This window comes from Pseudoliparis swirei, chromosome 11, assembly GCF_029220125.1.
Source record: "Pseudoliparis swirei isolate HS2019 ecotype Mariana Trench chromosome 11, NWPU_hadal_v1, whole genome shotgun sequence".
Taxonomy (NCBI): domain Eukaryota; kingdom Metazoa; phylum Chordata; class Actinopteri; order Perciformes; family Liparidae; genus Pseudoliparis; species Pseudoliparis swirei.
In genome coordinates this window covers 2,575,120-2,591,276 of record NC_079398.1, presented here as the reverse complement: position 1 = coordinate 2,591,276, position 16,157 = coordinate 2,575,120, and the positions used below count along the sequence as shown (strand labels likewise).

Below are 16,157 nucleotides of genomic sequence, written 5' to 3'. Positions count from 1 at the left end.
GACATTTACCACATCAGCCAATCAAAGGGCAGTAAAATGTCACATTTGAATTTTGAAGGATTCGGCATTTGATATGAAATGACAAAGTGGTCTCAATGTTTAGAAAAGATCGTACTTTTATTATCCCGCTTGCAACCAAGCAACTTAAAAAGTGATAGAATATGAATGTAACAGAGTGAGCGTATATAAGATTCAACAAGCATTTGCTTTTACACCCTCACAATACTAACATGGGTCTATAGAAATTCTTCAAATCTGTTGAACGCAACAGTCAGGCACCTGATGCAATTATCTCCCACAAGCCTGCCAAACTTTTAATTATTAGCTCCAGCGATAGCACTTTAAAATAGCATAGATTTACTGTACATATACAAGTATCACACGAAAGATGCTGAACATGATCCAGTCCGAATGAATCCCACAGCATCAGTTTACACAAGAGTCCTTTTTTCGGTCAGAGGGTTCGTCCAGAGAGGATGCATGCAGGTCTGAGGACCCAGACTGGACCCAAGGCGACGGCAGAGCAGGTCACATGGGATAGAACTGCGAGGCGGCCTCAGATGACTGGATTTCCACCTGAGCCATCTTGAACTGGGTGCACTGCAGCCATTTGCGCAGAGCAAACGGAGGGGCTCCGGATGTCTGGCCCTGCAGACACTGGTGGTTCACACGGTTCTGGATGGCCTGGAGACGCAACTGCAGCCCCGCAGACAGATGCTGATGAAGGAAAGCATGAAAGGTGACAAGGCTTTAGTCCGACGGCACACAATGAGTCAATAGTCAATTGTATTAATTAATCTGCATCAAAGTTGTACTTACCTTAAGGTTTGACTGAATCATGGGTAGCCACATAGGGATTAACTATAGGAAAGAGTGAGAAGCGATGCGTATTATTTAATGTGTTAAGGTATATATTAACCAGGTAGAAAAATACCAGAATTATAGCAAACCTTGACAAAGATTGTTGAGTTGCACTCCTGCAGGGCTTCCATCAAACTAATGACATGAAGACACACCATTTCTACCATCTAAGAGAGACAACATGTATCAACACAGAGTGAGTTTCTTTATCGCATATCAAACTGGGATTCATCCTAACACGCCACATTTTCAGGCACATTTCTTCTACCTAAGTAAATAAATGGCAGAGCGCTTACCACTTTATTGTGGGCCATGAGCTGCAGGATGCTGGGTGTAACCCGACTCCAGAACTCCAGGCCAGTGAGAATGGCGTTAGATGAAAATTCTGTCTGGTTGTGGTTCTGCAAGGAGGGAGCAGCGGCCGCCTGCTCGCAGTAGATGGTCCACAGCTGGGCAAACATGAAGGCGTGGAAAAGAGAACACATGTGCAGCACCGACGTCTGGGGGGCAGAGGTGAAGACCAAAACGGGAAAAAAGGCCAGTGAGGAGGTTATAGATCATATGAATGAAACCTGGGGTCATTTGAAGGGAATTGTTTCTGCCACACCTTAGACTGCTCCGGAAAACCAATGAGAATGACGATGAGGTGATCTGCGATGTGGGACCCAGCATCGAGAGGGATGGGCATACAGGAGGTGGAGCCCTGGTGCAGGGCACAGTGTGTCAGGGAGCCCAGAAGCAGCCAGGACAGCTGCCGAATGTGAGACACACACTCAATGAATTCTTTTGGCCTGCAGAGAAAAAATATTAAAATTAGGTTTCACAAATCAGCCCACAGTATATTGGATTCATTTATTCACATACCTGTCATGATTATACTCAAGGTTTCACTATCAATTAGCCATACACACTTTTGTGTTCACCCAAGTCACATAAAAACATATGTTGTCACATATCTCTGGTGCTATCTAGCCATGAAGAATTATTTTTCTTTTTCCTCATGGATATCTTACAACCTGGAGATTTGCGAGGACATATGTCTTCATGTAATTTGGGCGGACTGACGTCTGTAGTTGTGTCATTCTTACCCTTGTTGCATGGTGGACGGAGGATGATAAAGCCAAGGAAGATAACGGACCACAGCTTTGTTGTCACGGTGATTGCCTTTGCTGATCTCCATGGCTGCGACTTGCGCTAAGCCCACTTTCAGGTTCCCCCCGAAAGTGTCCTCATGCAGCGGCTGACAGCAAGCCTTCATATGGCTCTGAGTGACATATTGGGAGTAAGGAGAAGTTAAGGCTGCATAATGAGCAAGGGAAAAAAAACCTCTAAAATACTATACTAAATACCGAATGTGGCTCATTTGAAAAACAAGACTTACTTTTAGTTTGGTTAGCGTGTGCATATCTGCAATGAAGTCCAGGACTTCACTTATGTACTGCCTCATGCATTCCATGGCTGCTGTTGTGCACTGTGGTGAACAAACAAACGGTTTATCCTTTAGGAGGAATCACAGTGGGGAACCCTCATTATTTCCCGCTGTTTTACGAGGCGGATTCTAATACGATCCCAAGACACATCTTCTAACGTCTTACCCCCGGCAGCGTGAAGATCATGTGCTTTTGGATGATGGTGGATTCCGCCAGCCGTGTACCAATATCTGCACAAACGAACTGAGAAATTCCACAGCAGGTTTTTAGATTTGCATTCAGGATGAAACACTGTGATTTATTTGGTTCTCGGAAACTGAAATGCATAAAACTGTATTTTCTTTTTTTTTACCTGGACCAGCAGTAACAAGTTTGTGTCAGGCAGAGGAGACTTGAACTTGAGAGCCTGCAGAAGCTCTAACACCACAATGCGGGACATGTAGAACTTATCTCTCTCCTGGATGCGAGGAGATAGAGAGTGGAGTAAATGTACTGATGCGGCAGCAAGGCTGCCTTTTTCTATCATCGCTCCCCCTTACTCATGCTGCGAGGAGAGCATAAACTCTGTCGCCTGAATAGAGGAGGAAGGACAGGCAGCGAGAGGAGAGGGAGGCGAGGCCGGGAGACAGAGAATAGACAGAATAGTGAAGCTGAGGAGCAGATTTAGGCCAGTCCAGATTTCTCCTCCCAGAGTCCCAGGCAGCTCAGATGAGGCTGTCAGGCTGCCGTCTCCCTCCCTGAGGAGAGGCTGCTCTCTTTGTTCATCCCTTCCACACAAAGCCCAGCTGCCTGTTTACAAACCACACTGTCATCTTCTGGCTTCCACTTTGTCTTTCTCTTTCTCTATGCAGTCATGTTTGCTTATGTTAGGCGCAGGCACATGCTCCTACGCTCTTACAGGATGCGGAGACGCGTCCCACTCTCACCGCGTGGCTTGTTAATGCGCATACCTGTGGACGGCGCTCTCTTAATAAAGTTAATGGAGCATGTCCGTTTTGTAAATAGCAAATTCTAGGCGGTTCTTAAACTAGGGGCCCAGTAGCCCAGTAGCTTTTGGCTCCCATCGCGGCCGCCTGTGACAAATGGCGTGACAAACTTTAGTAGGTCTAGCCAACATGAGTCAAAACCTGACCTCCAAAGATAACTGAGCTGCGCTTCCCAGAAACCTCTCGTCTCTGACGGCACAGGAGAGGTTCCCAAAGCGATTGCTCATAGTGACTCTGGGTTTTGAAAAGCGGATGTTATACGATGAAGAATTAAAGAGGGTGTAGAAAATCAATACTGCAGGAGACATAAAGCATGCAGCGCTGCCAGTGGTGGAGGACTGAGGATCCATCTGGCCCAACAGTGCAGACAGCCCTGGCTCCATCTCTGTCTGAGACAGCCACTCAGAAACACACGGCCGGCCCTCGCACGCCAACTAATCATGTTAATCAATACTAGCTGGCAGCCTACTTCATCATATGTGACACATGGCCACTTTTCTGGCTGACTGGAGAGTCAGGGAAGTCGGTGTAGCAGCAACAGAGTGATAAGTGAGAGGCCTGCGCACAGGAGCAGCTCAACATTTTCAACACTGCAGATTAGTTTAAAAGGTTTAACTCTTTCAAGACAAACACGGGATGTAAACACAGGCTTCATTCCTCCATATTAAACTCTACCTACACAGAAAGATTATATGTAAATACACTCAAGAGTACCTTGTTGAAGCCTTTGTAACACAGTCCGCATAGTTCTACGAGGTAGGAGAGGCTGAACGTGCCATACTGCATGACAAAACTCAGTAGCTTGGAGAAAGGCTCCAGGAGGCTCTGTAGTGTGGAGGAAGAAGAAGAAGAAGAAGAAGAAGAAGAAGAAGAAGAAGAAGAAGAAGAAGAGAGGGTCAGACATTAAAGGCCATCATTTGGTCATGTCAGTAAATTAAGTTCTGATCTAGGGTGGCTCACCCGGGTTGCATTTGTCGTTGGGATTTTCAGTAGACAAATTATTATCCTCAAACTGGAATCCATGGGACACTGATGAGACACACATATTGCAAAGAAATCTTGACTATCAGTAGGTTTTGAAACGCAAACGTTCAAATGTACTCCATGGTGCATCGCCGTATTCCCGGACATTAAATGTGTGTGCAGTGATAAATCGATTAGAGTACATTAATTTGACCTCAGAGGTCAAAATTGCCAGAGTCAAATCAACTACATCTATGCTATTGAATCCGACAAGGGCACTGCGAGATGCTTTTTCCTCCAGCCATAATCCTATTAGACCATATCGGAGCATGACTAAGTGAACGGGAGAGTCGATATCTACTTTCAGAGGAAGCACAGAGGGCAGTTTGGTGAGGAAGGTCTGGAACTGGTTGCAGATGGTTGTCCACAGGTTGCTAGGAGAGTCCATGGGAAGAGCCTCCATGAAGGTGGCAATGTTGTCGAGGCAGTGCAGCATTGTGCCCCCTGCTGGTAGACTCTTCTTGTTGTTCAAACCCTGCAGGGCACCGAGGCATAAAGCATAGCAGGGTTATGTCATCAAATTCTACAAGCGCAGATATTTCCATTTAACTGATCATTCAGTCTTGATCAGTCACAACGCTCGTGATGAGACACTGGAGCACAAGCGGTTGCTTGGATGAGCTCATGCATCGATGGGTTTCCTATCGGTGGCATTTAGTTAACTTTAGTAGCAATAAACTGCTACACTGGTGAAGAGTCAGTCAGGTTTCCTTGATGGTGTGTTGTTTTAGATGGGCTTATGCTGCTCATGTGGCTGTAACCAGAAAAGCTTTTGCTTTGACAAGAGCTCCTCCTGCTGGTGAAATGACGCAACACGATTACACGAAGAAGAACACAACCCCACCTCGAGAAGCATGTTGAGGGCAGCAACAGAACTCAATTCATTAAAATCTATCAGGGACGAGGCAAGTGTTCGCAAAAAACTTCCATCTGCAAAAAAAGAAAGATAGACTGAATGTGCATTAAATCATTCAAATATGCATCTGCTACAGGTTATAAAACATAGTACAACAAGGTCAGCACACACATAAATGAGCAGTCGGGAATGCTTTGAGTGTCTGAACAATGCAGGTACATTTGAAGGACTTTTGCAGTCAGTGTGATGAGCAGACCTTTGATGTTACTCTGGAAGAGTTGGGGCAAGATGCCATTCGGGGCCAGCTGGTGGAACATACAGCGGAGGAACTGCTTCGCTACACCTGCTACATTCCCTGGGATCAACATACTGCAAAAATATCGACAGAAGAAAGGCTGTGTTGGACATGCGGCCACACTTCACATTTATTATTAAACCCAGGCATAAGCACAGGGAACAGTGGTACGACAATTTTAAATGTTTTCATACCTCTCAGCTTGTCCAGAGAAATTGGCACTAGAAGCCAACCTGAAAGAAGTTAAAGCAGGATTAGTGCTTGGGGTTGAATCGTGCATGAGTTCTCAAACTTCATTGAAAGGTGAATCGCTGTGTGGATGTAGATTGCGGGAGCAGTCGTACCGGCCCACCGACTGCATGATGTCGAGGAGCATCGGTGCCGCCAAATCCGGGCTGAGGTGGATGAACATGGAGAGAACCACCACGGCGAGGCCGAGGGTCTCCTCGTCGTACTCCTCCAGCACGGCTGCACAGTCCCGACACCTGGGACGGCGCACAATCCACCGGGCAAGACGAAGCGTTACGATCACCGGTTGTAAGACAAGTGCAGCTGCCGATCGATCGATGAATTCACCTGTCGGACATCGTGGTCGGCTGCTCGTCGATGAACTCTTCGGGCGCAGGGACAAACATGCTGACTGTGCTGGGTGCAGAGAGCAGGCTGGTTTTGGTAGGCCCTGGAGAAAATGAAGAATGCCAGTGATTAAGAAAATGAATTGAAGGCTTTTGGTAAAGTTTAGAAGTATGAGATGTAGAACGAGGTCAATGAGGAATATTTACTTGATTTGATTCCTGTGGATGCAATATGTTACTACTGTATGTCCATATGTCTCAAGGGGTCATGACAGGATAAAGAGAAGTCTTAAGTGACTGACCCGTGTCCCAGGTGCTGATGTTGTGTGGCGCACTGGATTGGTGTTCCAGCTGTCTCTTCATGAGCTGGCTCATGGTCAGAGCTCCCAGGGAGCCGCGCTTCACCTGACGGTACTGAGCTAAAGGTCGGACACAGAAACGACACCTGGGGTGAAGTACCTCCGAAGACCGTTTCAGCACGACCATCAAGTGTGTGTGTGGTTACAAAGAAATAGGTACGACACACATGGAAAGACTATCGGTATGATCTTTGAATATCACGAGGACACAATTAAGTGAAGCACTTAGTCCGTTTGAGAGACTTCACCATTAAAGAGCAACGTACCATTTAGAGTGAAGCTATTTCGAAAAAGATGTTTCTGCATTTGTCAGAGGGATTTTAATGGCTTTATGATGGGATGCCAAACAATATTTATGGATGTACACTACCGTTCAAAAGTTTGGGGTCACTTAGAAATGTCTTTATAAATTTGCAAAAAAGCGAACTTTTCCCTCTAAACTCTGAAGCAGAGGCACTCCCCTCCAGCCTTTTCCCCTTTAAGGTGGCCCGGGATGGCATTAGGTACTTGGGGATTGAGGTCACGCGGTCCTTCCACTCTACTTTTAAAAATAACTATATTACCCTTTTGGATAAATGCAAACAGGATATGACTCGCTGGGCCTCATTACCATTATCATTAGTGGGTCGTGTTAACCTAGTTAAAATGATAGTATTACCCAAATTCTTATATCTCTTTCAAAATATTCCTATCCTGATTAAAAAATCTTTCTTTAAAAATCTTGATAAAAATATAATCTCGTTCATATGGGGGACCAAACCTAGTCGGATCAGCAAAACTCAACTCCAAAGACCAAAGTGAGCGGGAGGCTTAGCTTTACCTAATTTTCTCCTTTACTATTGGGCATGCAATATCCAGAAGCTACTACACTGGTGTGAAGACAGTCCAATTGAGGGAAAGGCGGACTGGGTACAAATAGAATTCTCCTCCTACCAGCACCATCTCAGCTCAGTGGTCTGTGCAGCCCTGCCTCTTCTTAGCAATAACTTGAGTACAAACATAATAGTAAATCACACAATAAGAATATGGGCTCAGTTTAGGAGACATTTTGGGCTGCAAGCAGCCTCCACCCGCTCCCCCATTAAATGTAACCTTATGTTTACTCCCTCATGTACAGATAACGCATTTGGTCTGTGGTTTGACAAAGGGATTAGATCAATCCATAATTTATACATAGAAGACACGTTTGCTTCATTCTCCCAATTATCGCAAAACTATGATCTACCGAAGAACAATTTATTCCGCTACTTGCAGATCAGGAGCTTTGTAAGAAACACGTTTAACTCTTTTCCAAACAAGCCCTTGAAATCTCATGTTGACAGCCTCCTAGAACTGAACCCGAATAGTAGAGGATTGATATCCCAAATTTACGGGCTCATTAATGATATCAACCCACACTCCTTGGAAAATGTAAGAATGGCCTGGGACTCTGATCTTGGAGTGGTTATAACAAATGACCAATGGGACTCTATTTTAGATTTGATATACACATCATCTACATCCGCTAAACACAACTTAATACAGCTGAAAGTGGTACACAGGGCGCATTACTCTAATGCTAGACTGGCAAAAATGTACCCTAACTCTGACCCATTATGTCCTCGATGTAGAGGCCAGCCAGCAGACTTGTTGCACATGTTCTGGCTATGCCCTAAACTCGCCAACTTTTGGTTAACTATTTTTAAAGCTTATGGTGAGATGTTTGCGGCTCAATTTGACCCAGACCCAATTTGCGCACTCTTTGGCTTAATTCCAGAGGAAGTCCGTACCCGTTTACCAAATAAAGCCAATGTGATCATAGCCTTCACAACGCTTCTTGCTCGACGTTTGATCCTTCTGAGATGGAAGCAGCGCGCCCCCCCATCGTTCCCCCACTGGATCAAAGATGTCATGTATTTCCTGACACTTGAAAAAATCAAATATACCCTCAGAGTGTCTTCCCAAACCTTTAGTAAAGTATGGAGACCTTTTCTAGAATACTACGACTCCTTACAAGAACCTCTCGACATAGACTAAGGTGGATCCGCTCCATAGCAACAGTGAGCATCCCCCCTCCCTCCCTCCCTCCCCTCCCCTTGTTGTTTTTTCTGTTTTTTGTTTTTTCTATTTTTGTTTTTTGTCCTTTAGCCATTACTCACTCTTTTTGACATGCAACTTCTCACTTTGTTAATTTTCATTTCCAAATTGCTTTACATTACCTGATGGATTAATGTAATTATTTGATTATTATTATTTGATTCTGTTTACATTTTCGTCTCCTGAATGTACCTGAAATTACCTGAATGTATTGTATAAGTTCTGTAGCCTGTAACCCTACAATTGGTGGGTGGGGTGGGGTGGGGTCGGGAATGAGGTTTTAAATTTCAATCTGTAATTGCCCTGAGACAAGTGTGAATCCTCTTCCCTGGTGGGATAAAAACTGAAAATCAATAAAACATATTAAAAAAATTTAAAAAATGTCTTTATTTTTCAAAGAAAAGCACTGTTTTTTCAATAAAGATAACATTAAATTAATCAAAAATACACTCTATACATTGTTAATGTGGTAAATTGATATTCAAGGTGGAAGTGTCTGGTTTCTAATGAAATATCTCCATAGGTGTATAGAGGCCCATTTCCATCAACGATCACTCCAGTGTTCTAATGGTACATTGTGTTTGCTAATCGCCTTAGAAGACTAATATCTGATTAGAAAACCCTTGTGCAATTATGCTAGCACAGCTGAAAACAGTTATGCTGGTGATATAAGCTATACAACTGGCCTTCCTTTGAGCTTGAAGTTTGAAGAACAAAATTAATACTTCAAATATTAATCATTATTTCTAACCTTGTCAATGTCTTGACTACATTTTATATTCATTTGATAAATAAAAGTGTGATTTTTCATGGAAGACACGAAATTGTCTGGGTGACCCCAAAATTTTGAACGGTAGTGTATATAATATGGATACTTCCAGCTCCAAGATAATTTGTTTGTCGCATTAAAGAACATATATATGAGATGACATGTAAACAATCTCAAAATTGTGAAATTATGGCCCTCATAATGATACCACACATTGAATGAGGTTAATAGGGGACTAAGAAGCAAAGTATTTGGATCCTACTTGATACTGAAGAGCGGTGGCTTGTTTCAGGCATAGCAGCTTCGAGCGTTGGAGCTGAGGCCGACTCTCGTGGCTTTTCCAATGTAGACAGAACTTTGTGATCTGCAAGGCAATATGGGTAAATAAAGGGCGGGGCTTTGGCATCACAACATATGCCATTTTATAAGATATGGACATTCAGTAGTAATAAGCACCACTTTTGCTAAAATTAGGGAATTGCGGTTGTAGTTGATTTCAGACCAATTTCTGTGAAGTTTAGTGTTTTGTTTCTCGCACCACCAGTTTACATTTTTGAAAATCACAGTTTGCAGTTTGAACTTTGCTTTGGTTCCTCTACTTCTTTTATGTGAAGTCGTATTACATCGTTTCCGTAAAACATCTGGAGCTTTAGGATGACGGGAAAGGAGGCGCGAGCACGTACATAGAAACAAACCACAGGACACTGCACAGCTGGACTGGATGGTTAAATACAGATATGAGGCAGCCTGCAGATGTTCAGACGACACTTATATCAAAATAAATATAAGGAGTAAACACATGTGTTGGCAATATTCATCTCTATAGGAAACGCATGTGTCCTTTACATGCATAGTGTCCATTGTCGAAGGCTTCCTATCACTGCCATTGGCTTCCATTTTATTTGGAATATGGTGTGAAAATCAATCAGTTGTCGTTAGTTGAATTGTGCTATCCATCACAGCAACCATTAGGCCTGTAGTCATTGTAGTCAATGCTGTGTTGTCAATATGTAGTCATGTATATAAAGTGCAGATTGACGAGAAAATCAGTTTATTGGAACATAAGCTGTGAGGAGGTCCGTGATTACGTCAGGAGGCCGTGATGCGATCTGCAAGTGATGTCAGTCTCCATTTTTTCTATTGTAAATGTAAACAGTGGCTGTCTATAACAATGGGCGAAATGTGATTCTAAAACACATTAACGGTGTTTGTAAAAGGGTTAAAGTCTGGATGATTTGTAGAAAATGGCCTTGTATTTGGAAAGGATAATAATGCCACGGTCCTTTAAGTTTAGTGAACATTATTGTAGGTTAAATGGTTGACGTACACATTTCCCACCACAATGTTCCGAAAAGTAATATTGAAAATGAGAGTGACCTTGATCCGACCTTCCTTCTTACCGGTTTCGGTGGTCTGCTCACCGGCCAGCTTGTCGAACATGTTGAAGGTGATGTCCAGGTATTCCCTCTGGATGGCGCTCACCGCTATCTTCCTCTGCTTCCGCTGTCGAGGAACGATCTGGATTTTAAACTCTGCCTCGTCATTGTCATCCGCGTGCTCAGGCTTTTGGTCGCTGTCCACTTCGTCGCCCATGTCGTCGTCCTCTTCATCATCCCCATCCTCTTCTTCAACGTTGCTTTCGCTCTTGCTTTTTTCTGGTGAGGAGAGAGGCTCTGCTTTGTCCTCTGGGATGTCCAAGAAGATCGACCGGCCAGAGGGACTGGTCCCCGGTCCAATCCCGGACTTTACCTCCTCGCACATGTCATCGAGGGAGGAGTCAAGGATATTGGGTGTCTTCCTCAGCAGGTCCCTCTTCTGCTTCAGGGTCATCGGGCTTTCTTGTCCGACATCTTCCAGTTGGTCAGAGAAGTCCATGGAGGCGCTCTGAGTCACGCGGGTTGGCTTCTCTGCCACACACGCTGAGCCCCCCACTCCCGTCAGCAGGTCTGGGCTCGTCATGTCACGAGAACAATCCTCGACGCTCACCTGCACCACAGGAGACAGTCGCAAAGTCTTGCCGCTAACCGGGGACACCGAGAACTTCGGACTCCCGTTGAACTCGGACGCTATGGTGGCGGTAAGGTCGAACTCCTCGTCGCTCTCGACGATCCTCAGAGGAGGCAACGGCTCAAACACCAAGGAGTCGTTGTCGGACATGGAGAGCAGTGAGTGCTTCTCTGGAATGGAAGTGCAGTCAGAGGAGAGGTCAATGAGGTCTTGGTCCTCCTTCCCCTGAGCGGATCCTCCGAGTGAGCTCAGGTCCAACTTGTCCTCGGAGGTTTCCATGCAGCTGAGGCGGACCTCTGGGATGACAGGCTTGGAACCCCGCCGGTCCGGGGCCTCGCTGCCCTCCGCCCGACCCGAAGAGCCGTCAGACGATCCTTTGCCGTGATGCTTGCCGCGCCTCGTTGCCGAGGACGGAGGCGGAATCACCGGGGCCGCCTGCATGTCACAGCGATCGATGCAGGATTTGCGTCTGTGTTCGTCCAGATTGAAAAGGATGGAGTCAGTGTTGGAAATGTCCAGAGACTTGTGCTTGTGCATGGCCTGCAAGCGCTTCTTCCTGGTGCTTTCCTCCCTCACGCAGTGCAGAATGCTGTCAGACAGCTCAATTTCACCTGATACACAAGAAATGAGACTCAGATAAAGTGAGACTTCCCTTCAATCTCAATAATATGTTTCTGCTGTTATCCGATGAAAGCCTCTGCTTCTTACTTTTCTTGGCGTTCAGCTCTACCGGCTGGTACTTCACAGATTTTCCACCGCCAATCCTCTTCAGGCGGGCAAAGAAGGTCTGTGACTCCTTGTTCGCGGCACCAGTCGGCGTGTCATGGACGTCTGACTCATCAAATACACTGTCCTCTTCTAAGATGGAGACATTTTTTCGACATCAGTGCTGTATTTAAGAGCCAAACAAATACCCGCAGAAGGATGCATTCACAGGGAAGACTGTCATTTAAGCTCGACATTATAACCTGCACGGACGTTTTATCGTCCAAATTGTTGTCCTAATCTGCATTCATAAATGATATCCTCTGTCAGAAGTTACAGCTAAAATCAGCAATTTATCATTTTCGAAGTCTGGTGTTGATATGAAAAACATACTCTAATTTGATTCACCTTTTTCTTTCTCGCTGTAGCGACTCATGTTCGAGTTGTCGCTGTAGAGCGGTCCTGCTGTAGCGTGGGGACGACAGCTGTGATACTGGGCATTCAGCGTGTTGATGGTGATGTGGATCAGATGGAGGACCACTTTACTCCCATCCATGTCTCTGTAAGGGTACTGCGATGCATAGAAATATATTATACGCTTGAAAGCAAGAGAATATGTAAAAGCAAGAGACTGAAAAAACACATCATCTAGGAAACTGAAAGAATAATCCATGCAAATAAATCTCGTTAACATCCAGTAATAATACCTTATAGAGGATAACTAGCAGGGCTTTGAGCCACATCTGTCTGATGTGTGGCTTCAAGGCCCAGAGAGAGCATCGAGGCGGCTGCTGAAAATAGTGTCTCAGCTGGGGACACGTGCAGTACTTCAACACCTGGACCACCAGGGGAAGCAGCTGCTTCCCCAAACCAATATTGCAGTCCATCACCTGAAGGAGACAGTTCAATTCCTCAGCATTCATGTTGTACTGCCATATTCTTCTTAATGTTCTATTGAAAATACCAGTTAACCCTTTGAAGTCGACGCCCGCAGCACCGCGTTTTTCACTGTTTCCGTTTTTTTTAATATTTATTTTTTATTTTACCTTATTTCTCAGTTCCATTCCTATCATTTTGGTGAATGGTCTGACGGACCACATCATTTCTACTCAAAAAACGATAAAACTACATTTGGTTTTAGACATTTGTTTACATGTATCTAGCATTGTATTTGGATATTTCACTGCTTTTGTGAACTTGGACCTTTGGTAAACCAATTTCAAACACCAAAACAGTTCGTCCACATGAGTAAAGGTGTGTTTTCAAAAGAGATGTGAAGAATTTATGAAAAATCAAACTTCAATTTTCAGCTTTAGGGCCATATTTTCTCTTTACACTTGTGCCTGAGGACAATTGTGCCTCATTATATAGAGAGCTGGGAATATTCTGGAATGTTTGATGTATAACACATGAGTATGTGTCACATGCAAAAGCCTTTAAAAGGTGAATTTACATTTTTTTGTAAAATCGAGAAAATGAGCCCAGACTCCAGAGGGTTAATCTGTATCTTCAGTCAAAGAATACCCAACACATGCAAAAACGAGTGTATGTCAATCACTTGTGCAATGCCAGCGATGAAGGCATTGAAGCAGGTCGAGGTGCGCATCTTCTGGGGCGCAATCATGAAGCAGCCTTCCTGTTGGTCGTAGCCCAGCAGCACGTACAGGTGGCGCTTCACCGCGTTGAAGGCCTTGGCACTGCCAATGTCGGCCTCGGCGCTGCTCTGGTCTTTAGCCATGAATTTCATGAGCACCATGATGAGCTGGTGAACCGTCTGGTGGTCGATACCCGCGTCCTCAGGAAGCAGGTCTCGGATGACAGCGTCGTCCTCGGGAGACGGAGTCTGGCCTGCAAGAGGGACTGAAAGCGTCAGGGTTAAAGTGTCCTGAGAAACAGACAGAGGAGAAGATGGGCAGAGGAAAAGGGTGCAGGGGCGGCGGCGGAACAACACAGAGGTGGGAGGAGTCAACTCATCCTGCCCACTGCTCGGTCAAGACAGGCAGAGACATCATCATGCAATACACACACATCAGTGCAATGGATGCAGGGTAAACACAAACAAGACCAGCTCATTGTTAGCAAGATCGTTGCAATGTTATGGTATTTCAAGTCATGTTATGTATCTATACCCTGTGGCACAATTGGTGTGAACAGGATGAAAAACCAATGAGAGCAAACGTTGCTTTTTCATATTTTCCGTCATCATTTCACATTGCTTATCATTCTGCATTCTCCTCTAATATAATCATGAAGACTAATGTTTCAGATTTAGGTTGTTATTTACCTGGCAGGACTTTCTCTATCATATCTCCCAGTGTCGGGGCAGAGTGCTCTTGCCTCGTAAGCCTTAGAGCTAAAAACCACATACGAAGAACACAATTAAGGAGAATGTACAAGGGAGTAGAGGATACATGTGTGAGCTAGATCGTCCCCCAACACATGTGCACACACACACACAGACATAAACACACAAAGAAAAACACACCATATGGTCTCGATAGAGTGTAAAATCAAAGTGTTTTGAAGAAGTAGGTCCAATCACAAATATGAAATCTCAGCGTTTGAAGCCAACACAAGTAGCATCTCCCAAAAGCTCCAAAAGAGAGCTTTCTGTGCAGAGCGACATCTCAACATAATAACAAGGGTTGGGAGTTCCTCCTTTATTAACACAAAGCCCTATTTAGATGTTGAAGTGTGATGAACATTGGCAACAAAGAAGCGAGAGAAACATTAAGAAAATGGGTCGAATTTGGTCAAATTGTATTTGCAAATAAGAACGCATTTGATTTCTCCCACGAAGAATAGGGAATGTGCAACGATCCCCACACGAGGACAATGCAGACAGTGTCAGGTGCTTCTCTACCAAGTTAAAATACATTTATTTAAAATAAAGTCATGGATTGAACCTGTAATTTCAAGTCAAACAAAGCACCTATGAGGCATTTAACCCTCCTGTTACCTTAAGGGTCAATTTGACCCCATTCAATGTTTAACGTCGGTGTTCTTTGGGGTCAATTTGACCCCAGGCTGTTTTTCACTGTCAAACATATAAGAAATATCAACTTTTTTATATATTTAAAGGGCTATTTAGGTAGTCAACAAACAAACATAAAGTACCTCACACTTAAACTTGGGAAGCAATATTAATTCTAATAATTTTCTGGAGGTTTTAATTGCTGGGGTCAAATTGACCCCGAGGGTAAAATATGTTAGTAAATGTGAAGGTAACAGGAGGGTTAAAGTAGTAAACACGGTCTGCATCACTTTCTAATAAGTGATGCAGGTTCAGATTCTACTTAGACTGATCAGTGCTACTCACGGATTCGGTTGCTCAGGCACTCGGGGAGTGAGAATGCCCGTTTCGACTCGGTTGGGCCTCCCTTCACACTGTCACGGAGGGAACGCACACTCTTCTGCTGGTTCCTGGCAAAGCGGGCGCGTCGTATTTTCCACATCGCTGCATCACTGAGGTTGGCTACATTGGTTCGCACAGCTGTGATGGCTGTCAAAAGAAGGATGGTAATATGAAACACAATTAGGGTGTGAGTTTTACGTCACAATAAATAGTCTGTCAAGAAAAGTGCAGAGCAGGTGAAGCAGCTGTAAACACTCTGAATGAGGAAATAGTGGCGACATACTCGTAGGGAAAGGGAACTCCTTGTTGCAGTCCAGGTGTAATTGAGCCTCTAGAGATAATGTTTCAAAGCGGTTGACAAAGAACTCCCAGCTCAGCGCGGGGATGTCTTTCTTCAGGAAGTGCAGCAGCAGGAGCTTGCTGAGGATAATCGGCCGATCCCTCACAACAGTGTCAAACTGGAAATCCAGGCACAGGCATAACCCCTGTATAACACACACACATGTAAATATACAGCGGAACATGAATGTATATATGCAGCATTCAAATCAAATAAGTCATCTGACTTTAATTGGGGGCTAACAACCTGCAGGGCTGGCCTCTTGATGGTGTCCAGCAGCAGTCGGGCTCGGGTGGCCACAGCTGGGTTCACGTCCTCCACAGAGGCCAGTAAGCAGCAAAAAGCGTGGGCCAAGGAATACTTCAGCAAGTGGTTTTTCGTCACCGCGCCGATATCCAGGAATCGACACAGGACCGCTACCTTCTCCACTGGGAATATTCATGAGAATAAGTGGACAGGAACATCATCAGCGACACATGGTTACACAATAAAAAGAGACTACGCTCCTGCATGTCTGGCA

General features: G+C 44.7%; 1 protein-coding gene across 6 annotated transcripts in view; it reads right to left on the bottom strand.

Moving 5' to 3' along the window:
- Window positions 1-106: 106 nt before the first annotated feature.
- The window catches only part of LOC130201922 (protein unc-79 homolog), a 29,627-nt gene continuing 13,576 nt past the window's right edge, over window positions 107-16,157 (bottom strand). For 2 of the 6 annotated variants that reach the window (XM_056427132.1, XM_056427133.1), the window contains 28 exons: window positions 15,884-16,065; window positions 15,581-15,782; window positions 15,262-15,444; window positions 14,227-14,295; window positions 13,501-13,790; window positions 12,650-12,832; window positions 12,351-12,513; window positions 11,946-12,095; window positions 10,631-11,848; window positions 9,493-9,594; window positions 6,329-6,445; window positions 6,028-6,130; window positions 5,796-5,936; window positions 5,646-5,684; window positions 5,413-5,525; window positions 5,145-5,230; window positions 4,602-4,775; window positions 4,238-4,306; window positions 3,992-4,102; window positions 2,644-2,748; window positions 2,457-2,534; window positions 2,243-2,332; window positions 1,950-2,125; window positions 1,469-1,652; window positions 1,158-1,361; window positions 951-1,028; window positions 820-861; window positions 107-717 (listed from right to left, as the gene is read on the bottom strand). In XM_056427132.1, the coding sequence (XP_056283107.1) occupies window positions 529-717; window positions 820-861; window positions 951-1,028; window positions 1,158-1,361; window positions 1,469-1,652; window positions 1,950-2,125; window positions 2,243-2,332; window positions 2,457-2,534; window positions 2,644-2,748; window positions 3,992-4,102; window positions 4,238-4,306; window positions 4,602-4,775; window positions 5,145-5,230; window positions 5,413-5,525; window positions 5,646-5,684; window positions 5,796-5,936; window positions 6,028-6,130; window positions 6,329-6,445; window positions 9,493-9,594; window positions 10,631-11,848; window positions 11,946-12,095; window positions 12,351-12,513; window positions 12,650-12,832; window positions 13,501-13,790; window positions 14,227-14,295; window positions 15,262-15,444; window positions 15,581-15,782; window positions 15,884-16,065 (4,841 nt within the window). In that variant the 3' untranslated portion in view covers window positions 107-528. Of the gene's footprint in view, window positions 718-819; window positions 862-950; window positions 1,029-1,157; window positions 1,362-1,468; window positions 1,653-1,949; window positions 2,126-2,242; window positions 2,333-2,456; window positions 2,535-2,643; window positions 2,749-3,991; window positions 4,103-4,237; window positions 4,307-4,601; window positions 4,776-5,144; window positions 5,231-5,412; window positions 5,526-5,645; window positions 5,685-5,795; window positions 5,937-6,027; window positions 6,131-6,328; window positions 6,446-9,492; window positions 9,595-10,630; window positions 11,849-11,945; window positions 12,096-12,350; window positions 12,514-12,649; window positions 12,833-13,500; window positions 13,803-14,226; window positions 14,296-15,261; window positions 15,445-15,580; window positions 15,783-15,883; window positions 16,066-16,157 lie in introns of all 6 variants that reach the window. The other 4 variants (XM_056427134.1, XM_056427130.1, XM_056427129.1 and 1 more) reach the window with 4 other exon arrangements.